We start from the raw sequence: 13955 nt of genomic DNA, 5'->3' as shown, positions 1-13955 counted from the left end.
ATTTAGTATTTTCGCGATATCTTCTTTCAGATTATGAAAATTTGTTTCTTTAATCGCAAACAGGAACAGTAATTTTGGAAACGATAGAAGTTAAAAAATATATGACAAAACATAACAATATCATTTATAAAAAAAGGAAATATAGTATAATAATACAATACTCAATTATAAGTAATAACACAATGTTTCCTTATAAATATCCTTAAATGTAGAAGAGGTAGAACATATCAGTTACGATGAAATATGTTAGTACGTAAGCAAAGAGAACAGAAAAATTTTCTGTTTTAACAACAACTTATTAATAAATTTAAAAAATGATGCAAATCTTTTTTTACACAATTTAGATCAAAAATTAGCTATAAATTGTATTCACTAATGATCATCGTAAATATACTTAACAATAAATATTATTAACAATAAATAACAAATTATTAAGCTATGTTCAAAAAATTAATGTTGCAATAAAGAGGTAAGTCAATTTTTCAATTTCCTTTCTGTATCCCGCTTTTCTTAGCCGTGAAAAATTAATGCTTATATCAGTATCTAATTGTTATATTGTTATTTGAATAAAATTTACGTTGATTTCTAATAAAACTCAAAAATATTCCAAATAATATCATTCGATTGATAAGAGAAAAATAGCAGGATTGTTGGAAATGGAAATAAAGTACTCACTTTGGGTATTATAGAAGGTTTGCCGTTCTTCGAAAATGCATAGGATGAATAATGCATTATTTTTCCATAATGGTAGCCAGCGCCAAAGTCACCCATAGTCTGTCTCGAAGCTTTCTTAAAGTTATTCTCATAACCTAGTAATATCATACTTAAATCAGTTCAAAATAATGCAAACGAAACTTTAAAACGTAATTAAGAACTTAGTATATGATATTTGATAACTTATATAATTATTTCACTTCATCATTGTGGTATTTATCGTAGCTTCAGTATTAGGATCTAAACAAATGTTACTTGAAAGGAGCAATACACATAAACGTCACATTGAATTCATAATACACGACGTCATAAATTCTTATGGAACTCACGTCCTTGACAAGCCTCGAATAATTTCTTAAACAAATCTGATTTACCGCCTGTAGAATCTACAAGTATCATCTCAAACCCGTGCAAAAGCAAGACAAAGAACACTTTACAGATAACGTAAATACAGTGAGAATATTAGAAAACTGGAGGATTTAGAAGTCATAGACACCATAGGATTTCCGAAAACTAAATGATCCTTGGAAATACTAAAAACTCCGGGAACTCCAATTACTTCAGCAATTTTTAAAAATGAATGATGCCACAGAAATCTTGGATTAATCAGAGATCTTTGAGGTCTTAGGAATCCTAAAGATCGTGAAAACAGCAAGAATTCTGAAAATCTTAGATATATACATATAACGGCCGTCATAAGTTTTAAAATTTATGTATTAAGACTATTAAGAAGGATCGTGAATTGTGTACTTGCTATTTATGTATACCATTTTTCTAAAAGTAATTTTTTTTTAAGTATTAACTTAAAAAAATAATAATTTTATCGTATTGTATACCACGTTCTTCTCGTACAGATGTATTACTCTCTGATATCACGCAACTCTTATCGACGAAGGTTTCATAGAATAAGAATAATACAGTAGCAATGAATTACTTAAGTTATTAAGAAAATTCATACAATGTTGGTGTCACTGTTGCCGTCTGCAAACAGCGATGCCTACTTTTGCTGGCATTCGTTTCATTTATACGTCTTTCGGATATTCTCTCTCACTGAATTTATCTCCGTGACCCAGTTCGCGTTTAGTTTCACCCTAGAATATTTTGTCAATGCGAGAAGGCCAGCAGGACAACTGCAAAATGTAGACACGTTGGCTACATACGTGAATTCTTAAAATATGCATTTATTTATCATATGTTCAATTATAATGTTATAAATCAAACACAAGCAACATTCGCTTAAATACTGTTGCTTATAAATACAAATATTTACTTATACACATACACACGCACGCACACACATATGGATAAAAAAGACTGTTCCAAATGCAAGTTCCGCTTCGTCGTCGATATCGATTTACCATTTCCACTTCAAAGTGCCATTCGTTTTTATAAATCTTGATCGAACCAAAGTTGGACGTCGTTTAAAAGTAACGCAGTGTAATTTAATTGTAAAAGACTAGATTCACGATTCTCTTTGCTACGTTCCAATGAAAGTCCGTAAGAAACCTTCAAGTTCTGGTCGATCACGTTTCCGGCAATCAATAGCTGCTTCGTCTGCGTTTGTTGCACTTGTACATTTTTCGGATCTTCTGTATGTCCCTCTTGCTGAATCCTTCTCTTTGACCCAGTTGGACCTTCGTCACGCCCTGGAATATTTCGCCGATAAAACTTAGAAGGCCACCGGGTTCCTACGGTCATCCACAGGACATGCAAACGTGGGTGTACCACGAATTTCATGACATTATTATTTTTTCGCAATTACGCCGGAAGCATAAAACAACAAGTTTATAGTTGCTTCTAAGGTAACTTCTGTCTTGTTTAAATAAGAAAAGCGAAAAGATTGTATGTGGTCGCTACAAATGTCCGATAATGCCAGACATGTTAGTAAAATATTCGTGGACGTTACAAAAACATGTACTGAGAATGTAGGCATTATGAGAGTAAAAATAACAATAAATTTTGCTAACTTATCGGGAAGAATTTGAAGTTATAATATAACATAACAGAAAAATATATGTATATAAAATAACAATACCTATTTGTGAGATTATAATAATCCGTGGATTTCATACAAATACTAAGACCAGCTGGTTTGATTAATAAAACAGAATTATCTCTAATTGCTGTCATATATCTACGTCTGTTTTCTCCAAGGTCCACAAACTCATAAATGCCAAACAGATTTACGAGATCTTTAAGATGAGATATTATCTTTGTTAAAAAACGATGTAATTAACGACGTAATATGATATTAACATTAATCAAACTGCTGGTAATCGATCATTCATATTTACGAGATCTCCAAAAATCACAGAATCGCTTAGAATTATAAATAGAAAGTTATGGACCTTGATGATTTCAGCTTATTACATTACTCACTTTTGGTACTATGGTGGGACGTCCATTCCGGGAAAACGCGTTTGCAGAGTAATGCATTACGCTACCATAATCGTATCCGACCCCGAACGCGTCGGTGGTTTCCTTCGAGGCTTTCTCAAAATTCCCAGCATGGCCTAAATAGATAATGATACATTGCTTATTATTTACATACATGCTTTATCAATTTTTGCACTCGCAAACTGAGTTCAGGGAGAAGAACTTGTAACCAATGTTTAAGATATACTATTTGAACGTCAGACGAGTATTGTGATGTTAGTTAATAATATTAGTTAAATATGATTAATACATTCGTGTTTAGGAATTTAGAATTAGGACGAAAATTCATGAAATAATAAAAACTGTTTAAAAATTCATAAAAGAAGAAATATATAAAATATATTAATTTTGAAATAAAATTATTGGATATCAAGGATTTCAAAACTTTGATATCGTATAAATTAAAAATTTGTCATTATTTTAACAGCTGCTTATATGATAAAATGTTATGTTATAAAAACAATAATAGGAAGCTAACAGCAAATTATCTGTTCAAATATAAATTATCTATTCGAAATAATACTATGGTTATCGATTAAAGGTTAATAGAAAATAGGAAACAACAACAGGTCACTTACTGTTTAAAATGTTATTCCACTGAATCGTGACGTACTCATCCCGTTCATATCTGCTTTGCTCGTGCAGAAATCCAATGGCGTGCATCAGTTCGTGTATCACTGTTCCTTTCTTCACCATACAGCCTGGGACTTGAAGATTCACGTCTTGTCGACCACCGATTCTTCCCACGCTACTCCAACAACCGCTGTTACCAGCCGTGATCCTGATGTAATCGCTCTCCTCCCCAGTATAGGGTTTGAACTTAATACACGTGAATTTATGGTAATCGTTCATAGCTTCGTAAATCAAATTTCTCTGCGCCGAATCTGTAATTAAATTCAATCAAATTCACTAAAAGATTTTCTCTTATGCTGTCACGTTTCTCACCGATTTATCAAACATTTCTTTATGAAATGCTGTAATAGAATAAAAACACTATAAGCTGTTGTAACAATGAATACAATATATTACTGTGAAATATTATAAGAACTAAAAAAATTAATTTAAAAAACTCGTATTTCATAATAGCATGTTGAAAATCTAATAATTCTAGATTTTCTAAATTTCTGTTTCAGTAAATACCATATACTTCAGATATCAGTTTACAATTATTCAATCAAATAAGTTCTTCTCTTAATTATTTTATGTATAAATAATATTATCCAATTTTATTTATAATATTATTCTTTCCCCTACTGATGCATCATCTTTTTCCCTTAATTTAATAAAGCAAAATTTATCTCGCTATGTATTAACAAAAAAAACCAAAAATGATGTTTTGTTTAAGACAACATAGACTGTCATGTCATCCTGTACCATTATAAAAAATCAAGATAGAATACACGCAATACTACTTACTGAAATAAGGACTAAGCATATAGGGTACTACACCACCAGGCCATCGCGCAGCTTCCGCTCTCAAGCCATTCTTCTCGAGTTGTGGCGGAAACAAAATATCACCTTCCGCGTAGTTGCCCAATTCTTCCGGGTTGCGATCCCAGCCCTCGTGCCAATTCGCTACCATTGCTCCAGTTTCATTGTCCGGATTGCGATACAGGATCTCGCCAAAATGTTGTAGATGAGCAATCACTCCATCAGGACTATCCACTGCATTATCCAGCACGTCTCGACGCCGAAACGGCCAAGCTGATACAGAAGTCAATAAAATGAATGTGAAAGAACAAACGATGGAGCAACGTTTCATGGTGAATTTCTTCGAAGAAAAGAACATTTGGAAGGATCCTCGCTGCTGTTCGAATCGATTCCACTGACGAAAATCGGCCGGTTCTTTCCGACTTTATACGCACCTAAAGAAACCCCACCCGTGGATCTACCCGATGTTTCCGCTCGATACGGAAGCGATCGGGGACAGTTGGTGATAACCGTGGACTTTGGGTAATAGGAAGTCAAGATTTGCGCGGTTCCTCGAAGGCTTCCACTACGAGATAGGCACGTACGCCACTTCGGTGTATGGGATGATGATCCGTGGAGGAGTAACACGACGAGCGAATGTCACCAATAAAGTAGTAAATAATATTTCTTGACTCATAAACGACGATTTTTTGTACAGATCATGGCAATGTTATAAAGATGGCATTGGGTGGTAGAATTAGTTAAGTTGTTTACAAAGACTGGAGTTTGCGGTATGAATGACTAATTGTAAGCTTAAAACTGACTTGGACAAATGTTATTTAAAATAAATATAACTTGAAATAATGAATCATTTTAACTACTTTATTATTTTTGCTTTAGAAATAATATAGAGAAAGCAACTTTATTTTGTGTTAAAATCAAATACATCATTTTCATATGATTTTACTATTTTTCTTTTTTAAACGAAATTTCTGTATAATCTTAGGTAAATAGGGTGTCTTGTATTACTTGGGAAATATTTTACATTTTATAAAATATAAAATTAGTAAAGATGCAGTTTACTCAATTAACTGGTTCATCCCCGAACTAAAAATTTCTATAACTATGAAGATAAACATTAATAGAAATAAATCAATTTCAGTTAGACAAGTTTTAGTAGTTGCAAATGTAAATATGACATAGTTTATTTCTGACAAAGATAAAATGACGACGTAAAAAGATAGGAGATCTCTAAATAAAAAAATTATATGACAGAGATATGAAATAAAAATAAAAGATTTTATTCTTCCTCTTTAAACTTTTTATTTCTAAAAATAAACTGTACATCGACCAATTGACTTCTCTTTTTAGATAACACGGGCGATTCAATTCACTTCGTATATAAAAGATCGGAAATGTTTATTTGCAAATGCGGAAGAAAAGACACGTCTGAATTCTGGTTGGCATTGTCACTTCAAGTAGCAAAGTATTATTAACACGCCGTTCTAAGCGGTCTTTCACACCAGTCGAAATTAACATCCTCCTTCGCACTTTATTCAGATGCAAATGTCAGTGGACAGATCTTTTCTATCATCGTTACTCGATATTTCCTATGGACCTTGCCAGTTCCTTCACGACGATGGCTATAAACCCCGAAGGCCAATAATAATGTCTTTCATCATATATACCACGCCAGTGGTTATGGTTTATGACAATCTTTTTCTTTTTGCCGGGAACTTTAGCTCGAAGACACCATCGTACATAGATGATAGTCGTATATAATATCTGTCACTTACCTCTTTCCAGAATTCACTATAGCTATTAAAGGCATCTTAAATGTGTCAATGAATCATAAGAGTGATCGAACATTTATCTCTTTCCAAAACGGTCCCCTCTCATGAATATTACATAATTATTATTTCGTAAAGCAGTGTTTTCGTACACTTTGTGTCACGTACAAAATTTTGCCGCGTTTTGGTAAAAATTTCAATAATTACATTTTCCAGTTCTACGATAAGCTATTATTCGTCTAAGATAAGGAAAACCGTATCAAGGTGAGAAACGTTAAAAACCGGTTCAATATGTACTAACTAAGTAATTGTTTGAATCGCGTCGAAAGATAAATTTTTACACGATACCCTCTTCCCTATTGTACTGACAAGATAGTTGCAAACCTAAACTCCCATGCGATAATTTGCATTTATTAGAAGCTTCATTTACATGTGGGTCGACACTTCCGAAATTAAAAAAATGTTTACTGGAGAAAAATATAAACATAAAATTTCTACAATTGGATAAAGAGAATTTTTGAAAAGTTAATAATTTATGTATAAATTTGTTAATGTATTAAAACATATATAATGTAATTAAAACGTGTGTGTGTGTGTGTGTATTTATTTGTACATGATGAAAATTAATTTTTTGAAAATTTATTACTACCCAAGGATATATAACATATAAATACATCTTTTCTGAAATATATATAAAAGTTAACATTAATAAAGTTAACACTTGGGTTAGAGTGTTATAAAGCAATAAAATTATATCCATTATTTAATAACTGTATAGTAATTCCTCTTCCTTTAGTGGCAAACAATACACATAAACAATATTTTAAAAACCAAAAAGAACAACAATTTTTCATTACTAAATAGATGATTGATTAATAATTTTCTACGTCAAACTTGCTATTTTATTCAAAATATTCCTATATAATTCTGTACGTGGGTTTAAGTTTCTGTGTCACACGAGTTGAAATTGTTGCCTAACTTTACATCAATAATTTTTCATTAAATGTAGAAAATATACTTCGTCTTTGAAAACAATCATCATTTTACAATATATTTTTACAAGTTTATAATTAAACTTCAAATTATGATATAAAAATAACATTAGACTAAAATTTGTTCCAAAAATTTATTATTTAACTTAAAATGTATCCGTTAAACCTGAAATCGTTCGTCATCATGTTCTTCTTTATGATCGCAATTTTTAAATCGCACGCATATGTATCTATAAATACTAGAATACTTATGTACTTACATAGATGTCGTTCTAATCGTATAACGCACGTTTTCAAACTGAACAACCCGGCAAGTAACCTTGAAACAACGTAAATAACATTGCTCCTTTACTAATAGATATTTATACTTATTAAAAATGACGCTCGATAATTCGTGGCATGTGATCAAAACTGCCGCTGCAGAGAATAAACACGAATTAGTGTTGTCAGGTTCGGCAATTTCTGAATTGATTCAAAAAAGAGGGTTTGACAACTCTTTGTTTAACCTACAGCACTTAAATTATTTGAATATTACGCTGACATGTTTACAAGAAGTGCCAGAGGAAATAGGAAAGTTACAAAACCTGACAACTCTAGTATTGCATTCGAACGAGATATCAAAGATATCTGATACAATCGAGAAATTAGGAAAATTAAAAGTTCTCGATTGCTCTAGGAACAAATTGACGTCTTTACCGAATGAAATCGGTAACCTTCCGCAATTAACAACTATGAACTTCAGTTCGAATCTTCTGAGATCCTTACCTACGCAAATTGGAAATATTAAGTTAACTATATTGAACCTTTCGAACAATCAGTTTGAAGCCTTTCCTGATGTATGCTATCCAGAATTGATTCATCTCACTGAAATCTATGTTAATGGAAATCAAATAAAAGAAATTCCTGCAGCTATAAATCAACTTGTATCCTTAAAAATAATAAATGTTGCAGACAATTTGATATCAGGTAATTTTCCCTTGAGCAAAATAAAAATCTTGTCTATAAAATTGATTTAATTATTAATTTTATGGTTACAGTCATTCCAGGTGAAATAGCTGACTGTAATAAGTTAAAAGAACTTTATTTAAAAGGAAATACATTGACGGACAAAAGATTATCAAAGTTAATTGACCAGTGCCATAATAAGCAAATAATAGAATATGTCAAGTTACATTGCCTTAGACAAGATGGTTCTGTTGCTTTGAATGCCAAATCAAAGAAAGGGAAGAAAGTACAAAAATTATCAGAAACTGAAAATAATGCTAACATAATGGATATTTTAACACATAAATTGAAAGTATTAAAAGTAACAAATGATACACCATTAATTAAGATTACAAAATATGTGAAAAATATTAGACCCTATATCGCAGCTTGTATTGTTAGAAATATAAGCTTCACAGAGGATACTTTCAAGAAATTTATCCAACTTCAAACTAAATTACATGATGGTATATGTGAAAGAAGAAACGCAGCTACTATTGCTACACATGATTTAAAATTAATTATCCCTGGTAAATATGACAGAAACAAACAATTTACATATATGAAAATACATTTTGTTAATATCATGCTTAATATTTAGGAGACTTAACGTACACAGCAAAACCACCAAATGAATTAGAAATCAAGCCACTAATGCGTAATAAGATTTACACTGGTTCTGCATTGTTTCAACAGTTACAAACTGAAGCTGATAATTTACGAAAAGAAAAGAAACGCAATGTATATTCTGGCATTCACAAGTATCTTTATTTATTAGAAGGTAAACCTATGTTTCCCTGTTTATTAGATGCCTCAGAACAAGTTATATCGTTCCCACCAATAACAAATAGCGATATTACAAAAATGTCAGTAAATACTCAAGCAATGTTAATAGAAGTAACCAGTGCTTTATCATATCAGATTTGCAGGTAACATTATAATTTATTAATAACATACAATCAATATTTACTTAGTACAAATCTTTTTATCTTAATTAGCTTTATTAAAATTAATAATAAACAATAATTAACGATGATGATTCGAATTATGTTATAACATAATCGTATTTTTTTTTTTTTTTTGTTAGAAATGTATTAGATCAGTTTTTAAAGGAACTAATCACCCTTGGCTTGGGATATCTCTCAGAACAAGAGAATGCTTCAAACTATAATAAATTATTCGTAGAACAAGTAAAAGTGGTAGATATGGAAGGTAATATGAAACTGCTATATCCTTCAAGAGCAGATCTCAATTTTGCAGAAAATTTCATAACTGTATTGCGTGAATAATAAATAACTGTAAGCAATTTAATCGTTCCTTAAGTTTGATCTAATCTGCATTTTATTTTTTGCTTATCTATTCCTTTAATTAATATTTTCTGGAGATACAAGTTGTTAATGAAAGCTATTTTCATATCTCAACATCATAAATTTTTATTTCTTACTGTGTGAAAATTTTAAATTAGTAATTAATGTATACAATGAATATAATATTTACATATTCTATACATAATCTTCTTGCTATGTACCAATATATGTATAATTATCTATTAATCATAATATTTTTGTACTGAAATTTGGAACTATGTAATAATAGTAATAATAATAAATAATAAATATTTAAAATACTAAGTTATAAAAATCAAGAACTGAAAAATAAATATTTTAAAAATATACCACTTGTATTTTAACATTTTATTCCTTCAAAATACATAACAAAATAATAATTGAGTATATTAAACTACACAACATGTCATGAATATATCATATTTAAAACATAATAGGTAATATTAATTTATTTAATACAAACATATATGAAAATTATAATCTGTTAATGTCTTTTATATGTATCGATATTTATTGATTAGATAAATATAAATTGCTGATATCTTTAAATAAGTCTTATAAACTATTACATTCATTCTCAAAATCTGAAATATTCCACACCATTATTAGGTTTCACTAAAGATATAAATTGAAACAAGAAAATTACAAAATCATCGTTTGTCACTATAACTCGTACAATAGGAATGCCTAATCTGTATAATATATGATTTTGTATTTAACATTATCTTGCACACAATACGGTGGTTAGCCGCAAATTCAAATACCGGTAAAATCCCGCCATTTTACAGGCAGCTGACGACATTGGCGCTGTCGTGTCACGAATCATCCATAGTAAGCCGGTGAAGAATTCTCATCTGTTTTTATAAATATTGTACTTTGTTTCGTGTATCACAATGCAGTGCAAACTATAAATATCATCGAAGTGAGACGTTTTTGTTCATGTTATTAAGCGTAATTGGTGAAAGTTTCATTTCAGAAGGTTTAACGACAAGAAGAAATTCGCACAAATTTTCTGAACTTTCCAACATGCGCGAATGTTTGAAGTGTTAACATGGCGCCGAAACATGACTGGTCATGACGGGGGAATGAGAACGAAATTTTTGAGGTTAGTTGATCATTTTGTCATTTAAGTAATGCCGTATAATCATAAATTGGTAGCACAATTAGCCACATTAAGTTAATGAACATTACAATAGATATGTATATTGCGTATATTTCGTAGAATTTTGTTATCATTAAAAAAAACACGTGTCACGTATAATTTATCTGTTGTTTTTATAATGATTTAGCAGAACGTCTTGATAGTAATAATAGCTATGTTATAAATATCCCATTCAACAAATGATATTTACATTGCATATTGTATTGCTTCACTTTTTATAAATTTTGTTGTAGATATAGTAGATTACATATATTGATGCAATATTATAGAAATTTCTATATTACTTTTTATTTTATCTTATACCCTATCGCTTTTATATGAATTCTTGAACGTGATAAATAATCGTCTTTTCTAAATCTCAAAAAATATTTGAGGATGTTTATAGTGAGTAAAAATCTTTATAACAACAGATGAATTGACGCATGTGATGAAAAAATGTTTATACGTAGCAATAAATATTTAATGATAATTAATTTTTATGTATGTTAAACTGATACGATTCATTATATATGTTCTTTAGTCACATATAATATTGATATGATATGCTTATAATATTTTGTATTAACAATTATGCTGCAATAAAGATAATATTAATATTATATAAGGGATAAAAATATTTATTAAATATTTTCTTTAAATTTTATACATCTTTTACATCAAGTTTATATATTATAGATACATCAATATACAATAAACTATGAAGTACAGCAAAAATGTAACACTACGATATATAAAACGATATACGAATATGAAATTATAATATATATTAAATATATTTTTAATAGATTACATTAAAATATTTGGAACCCAATAACATCTAGTATATTTACTAATCTTCTCTTAATACTATTCTATAAAAAAATTTTCAAAAAAACATTAAGTTTTATGTATCGTTTGAAAATATAAAATCATTTATTAAATACAAGAATATAATGAGATCTACTGAATTGATATTTGTTTAAATATTTTAAAAATTTAACTATACTGAAGTATAACATATATATAATGTTCACAATATGCTTGTTATTAAAATAGGAATTCAACAATGACTAGCACCATTTATCTACTTAATTTTAAAATAGTTTATGGATTTTAATTCCAAATGTGGCACATTCAGTTGCATAAATTGATAAAAATATAATATAAATATTTATGTAACTTAGGAAGATGAATTATCTTTATTTTGGCTAAATACTTAATAAATGCAATAACTTAATTCACTTTTAAACGCTCTTGTCTTTCCTTCAGATCAATAATGCTTAAATTAATACAGGCTACATATCCATGTAATAATGAGATACAGGTTTTAAGAAATGCTATTGGTGCAGAAAAATACATTACCAATCTAAATAAACTCATACCAAGAACTGAAATAAAAACATACATTTTGTAGTATTCATTACAACAGTGTTAATAAAATATATACATAAAGAAATAATAACTTACAAGTAGGTCCTTCTGTAAAGTAAAGGAGATATAGCGCAGCATAATAGGCTTCATTACCAGCACACATAATAAATAGGACTATACGATTTGTATAATACACACTCATAATCGCATTTTCAGACATATCAATAAATTTATGACTTGTTTTTCCTTGCAAAAGTGATCTATAATATTATATTTTCTTATATTTTTGTATGATGATATAATAATACATTTGAATGAAGTTTATTCTTACGTATGCAAATATATCCAATGGCAACTAATATCAATGGCCATGCTTAATTGAAACCAGAATGAGTATGATGGATAAAACATACACAATGTAGCTAAAAGACACATGGTACCAACACGATCAGTTAACTGATCTAACATACCACCAAATTTAGTACTTTGATTAAAATATCTTGCTGCATGACCATCCACTGCATCTAATAGTGCACTAATAATGTAACACCATGATGCAATAACATAATTAGTTCTCATAAAATAAAAAGATATGATAGCCAAAATCACTCTGCCATAGCCTGTTAATACATACATATATATATACATTATTTATTATTATTGTCCTTAATTATATTACTTTTATATCTTTTTTAACTTATTAGAATTCCAATAGTATTGATACACATATAAAATTCTAATGTTTTTATTTGAAATATATAATGAAAGGTTATATAAAAAACTACTCTCTTTCTCTATAGGAAGTCTATAAAGTGCAATGTTTTTGATCTTTTTCTTATCATATCCCAATTAAACTGCAGGCAATAAGAAGTTTTTTAAATTTTTGATGCATATATCAAAGATAGCTAATCTTTATAACCATTCATCAGAAATGATAAACATATATAAATATACATTACATAGCTATCATTCTATTTCATTAATGTAGCAAACGAATTCAAACATTATAAAATAATATGCATGTATAAATATAATATAAATAAATTCTGTTCAATTAATCATTTTATTGTTTAAAATCAATAAAAATAAAAAATACAATTTTAATGTTATATTACTTGTATATTTAAAAATATCTATTTTGTATGATTCTTTTTTAAAATTTCCAATCTATTCTTTTTTGTTTAATATTAGATAATAAATTATACATAAACTATTGTTATACTATCAATATTGTTTTGATCTCTTTTTTAGTTATTTTGATTTTTAAAAATATTCACACAATATTTTTGTCTACAAAAAATTTAAAATTGTAGACAAAAATTGTCATAAGGACGCTAGATTGTGGACCTTTATTTACCAATAATGTTGGGCACAAATAAGAAGATATTCTCAGATTCCGTCATTTTACCGCTTCTGATTATCCCACAGTATTTTGGAAAATAATAATGGAACCTGTTATCTGTAATCGAATGTGGAAATTTATGTTATTCACGCTCGCCTATATTAAATAAAATCTCTTACTCTTATATAAATTACGCACTTTACAATTATCGCACTACTTATACGCACCGTGTCGTCTTCAACTTAATCTGAATTACTCTAAAAAGGAATATTAAGGAGAAGGAGTTATAACGTCAATGAATTAGTAAGATCGACAATCGTATCGTATTATGGTTCGAGATTCGAGATATATCGATCCCCGGTGACGTATATAGCAGTCACACAAGTAACACAGTATTGTATCTATTAATATTTTCACCCGTATTTATAT

General features: G+C 29.2%; 3 protein-coding genes across 4 annotated transcripts; 1 reads left to right on the top strand and 2 right to left on the bottom strand.

The window, feature by feature from the left end:
- Positions 1–248: 248 nt before the first annotated feature.
- LOC126915918 (zinc metalloproteinase nas-4-like) lies at positions 249–5384 on the bottom strand. Its single transcript, XM_050721071.1, has 4 exons — positions 4567–5384; positions 3729–4034; positions 3094–3227; positions 249–2360 (listed from the first exon to the last, which is right to left on the bottom strand). Exons 1-4 carry the CDS (start codon positions 4937–4939, stop codon positions 2253–2255), a joined length of 921 nt encoding a protein of 306 aa, XP_050577028.1. The 5' UTR covers positions 4940–5384; the 3' UTR covers positions 249–2252.
- A 2231-nt stretch (positions 5385–7615) lies between these two features.
- Positions 7616–9637, top strand: LOC126915634 (leucine-rich repeat-containing protein 47-like). Its single transcript, XM_050720489.1, has 4 exons — positions 7616–8308; positions 8380–8856; positions 8928–9255; positions 9414–9637. The coding sequence occupies exons 1-4, from the start codon at positions 7720–7722 to the stop codon at positions 9613–9615; spliced, it is 1596 nt and encodes a 531-aa protein (XP_050576446.1). The 5' UTR covers positions 7616–7719; the 3' UTR covers positions 9616–9637.
- A 2264-nt stretch (positions 9638–11901) lies between these two features.
- LOC126915635 (CDP-diacylglycerol--inositol 3-phosphatidyltransferase) lies at positions 11902–13918 on the bottom strand. 2 transcript variants are annotated; one of them, XM_050720491.1, is made up of 5 exons: positions 13754–13918; positions 13542–13643; positions 12516–12804; positions 12281–12444; positions 11902–12201 (listed from the first exon to the last, which is right to left on the bottom strand). In XM_050720491.1, the coding sequence occupies exons 2-5, from the start codon at positions 13585–13587 to the stop codon at positions 12047–12049; spliced, it is 654 nt and encodes a 217-aa protein (XP_050576448.1). In that variant the 5' UTR covers positions 13588–13643; positions 13754–13918; the 3' UTR covers positions 11902–12046. The 2 variants fall into 2 exon arrangements, with proteins under 2 accessions (XP_050576448.1, XP_050576447.1); XM_050720490.1 differs by having other exon boundaries at positions 13725–13887.
- Between the last annotated feature and the right edge of the window lie 37 nt (positions 13919–13955).

This window comes from Bombus affinis, chromosome 4 (assembly GCF_024516045.1).
Source record: "Bombus affinis isolate iyBomAffi1 chromosome 4, iyBomAffi1.2, whole genome shotgun sequence".
In the NCBI taxonomy this organism is placed as follows: Eukaryota; Metazoa; Arthropoda; class Insecta; order Hymenoptera; family Apidae; genus Bombus; species Bombus affinis.
This window is presented reverse-complemented; position numbering and strand designations above follow the sequence as displayed.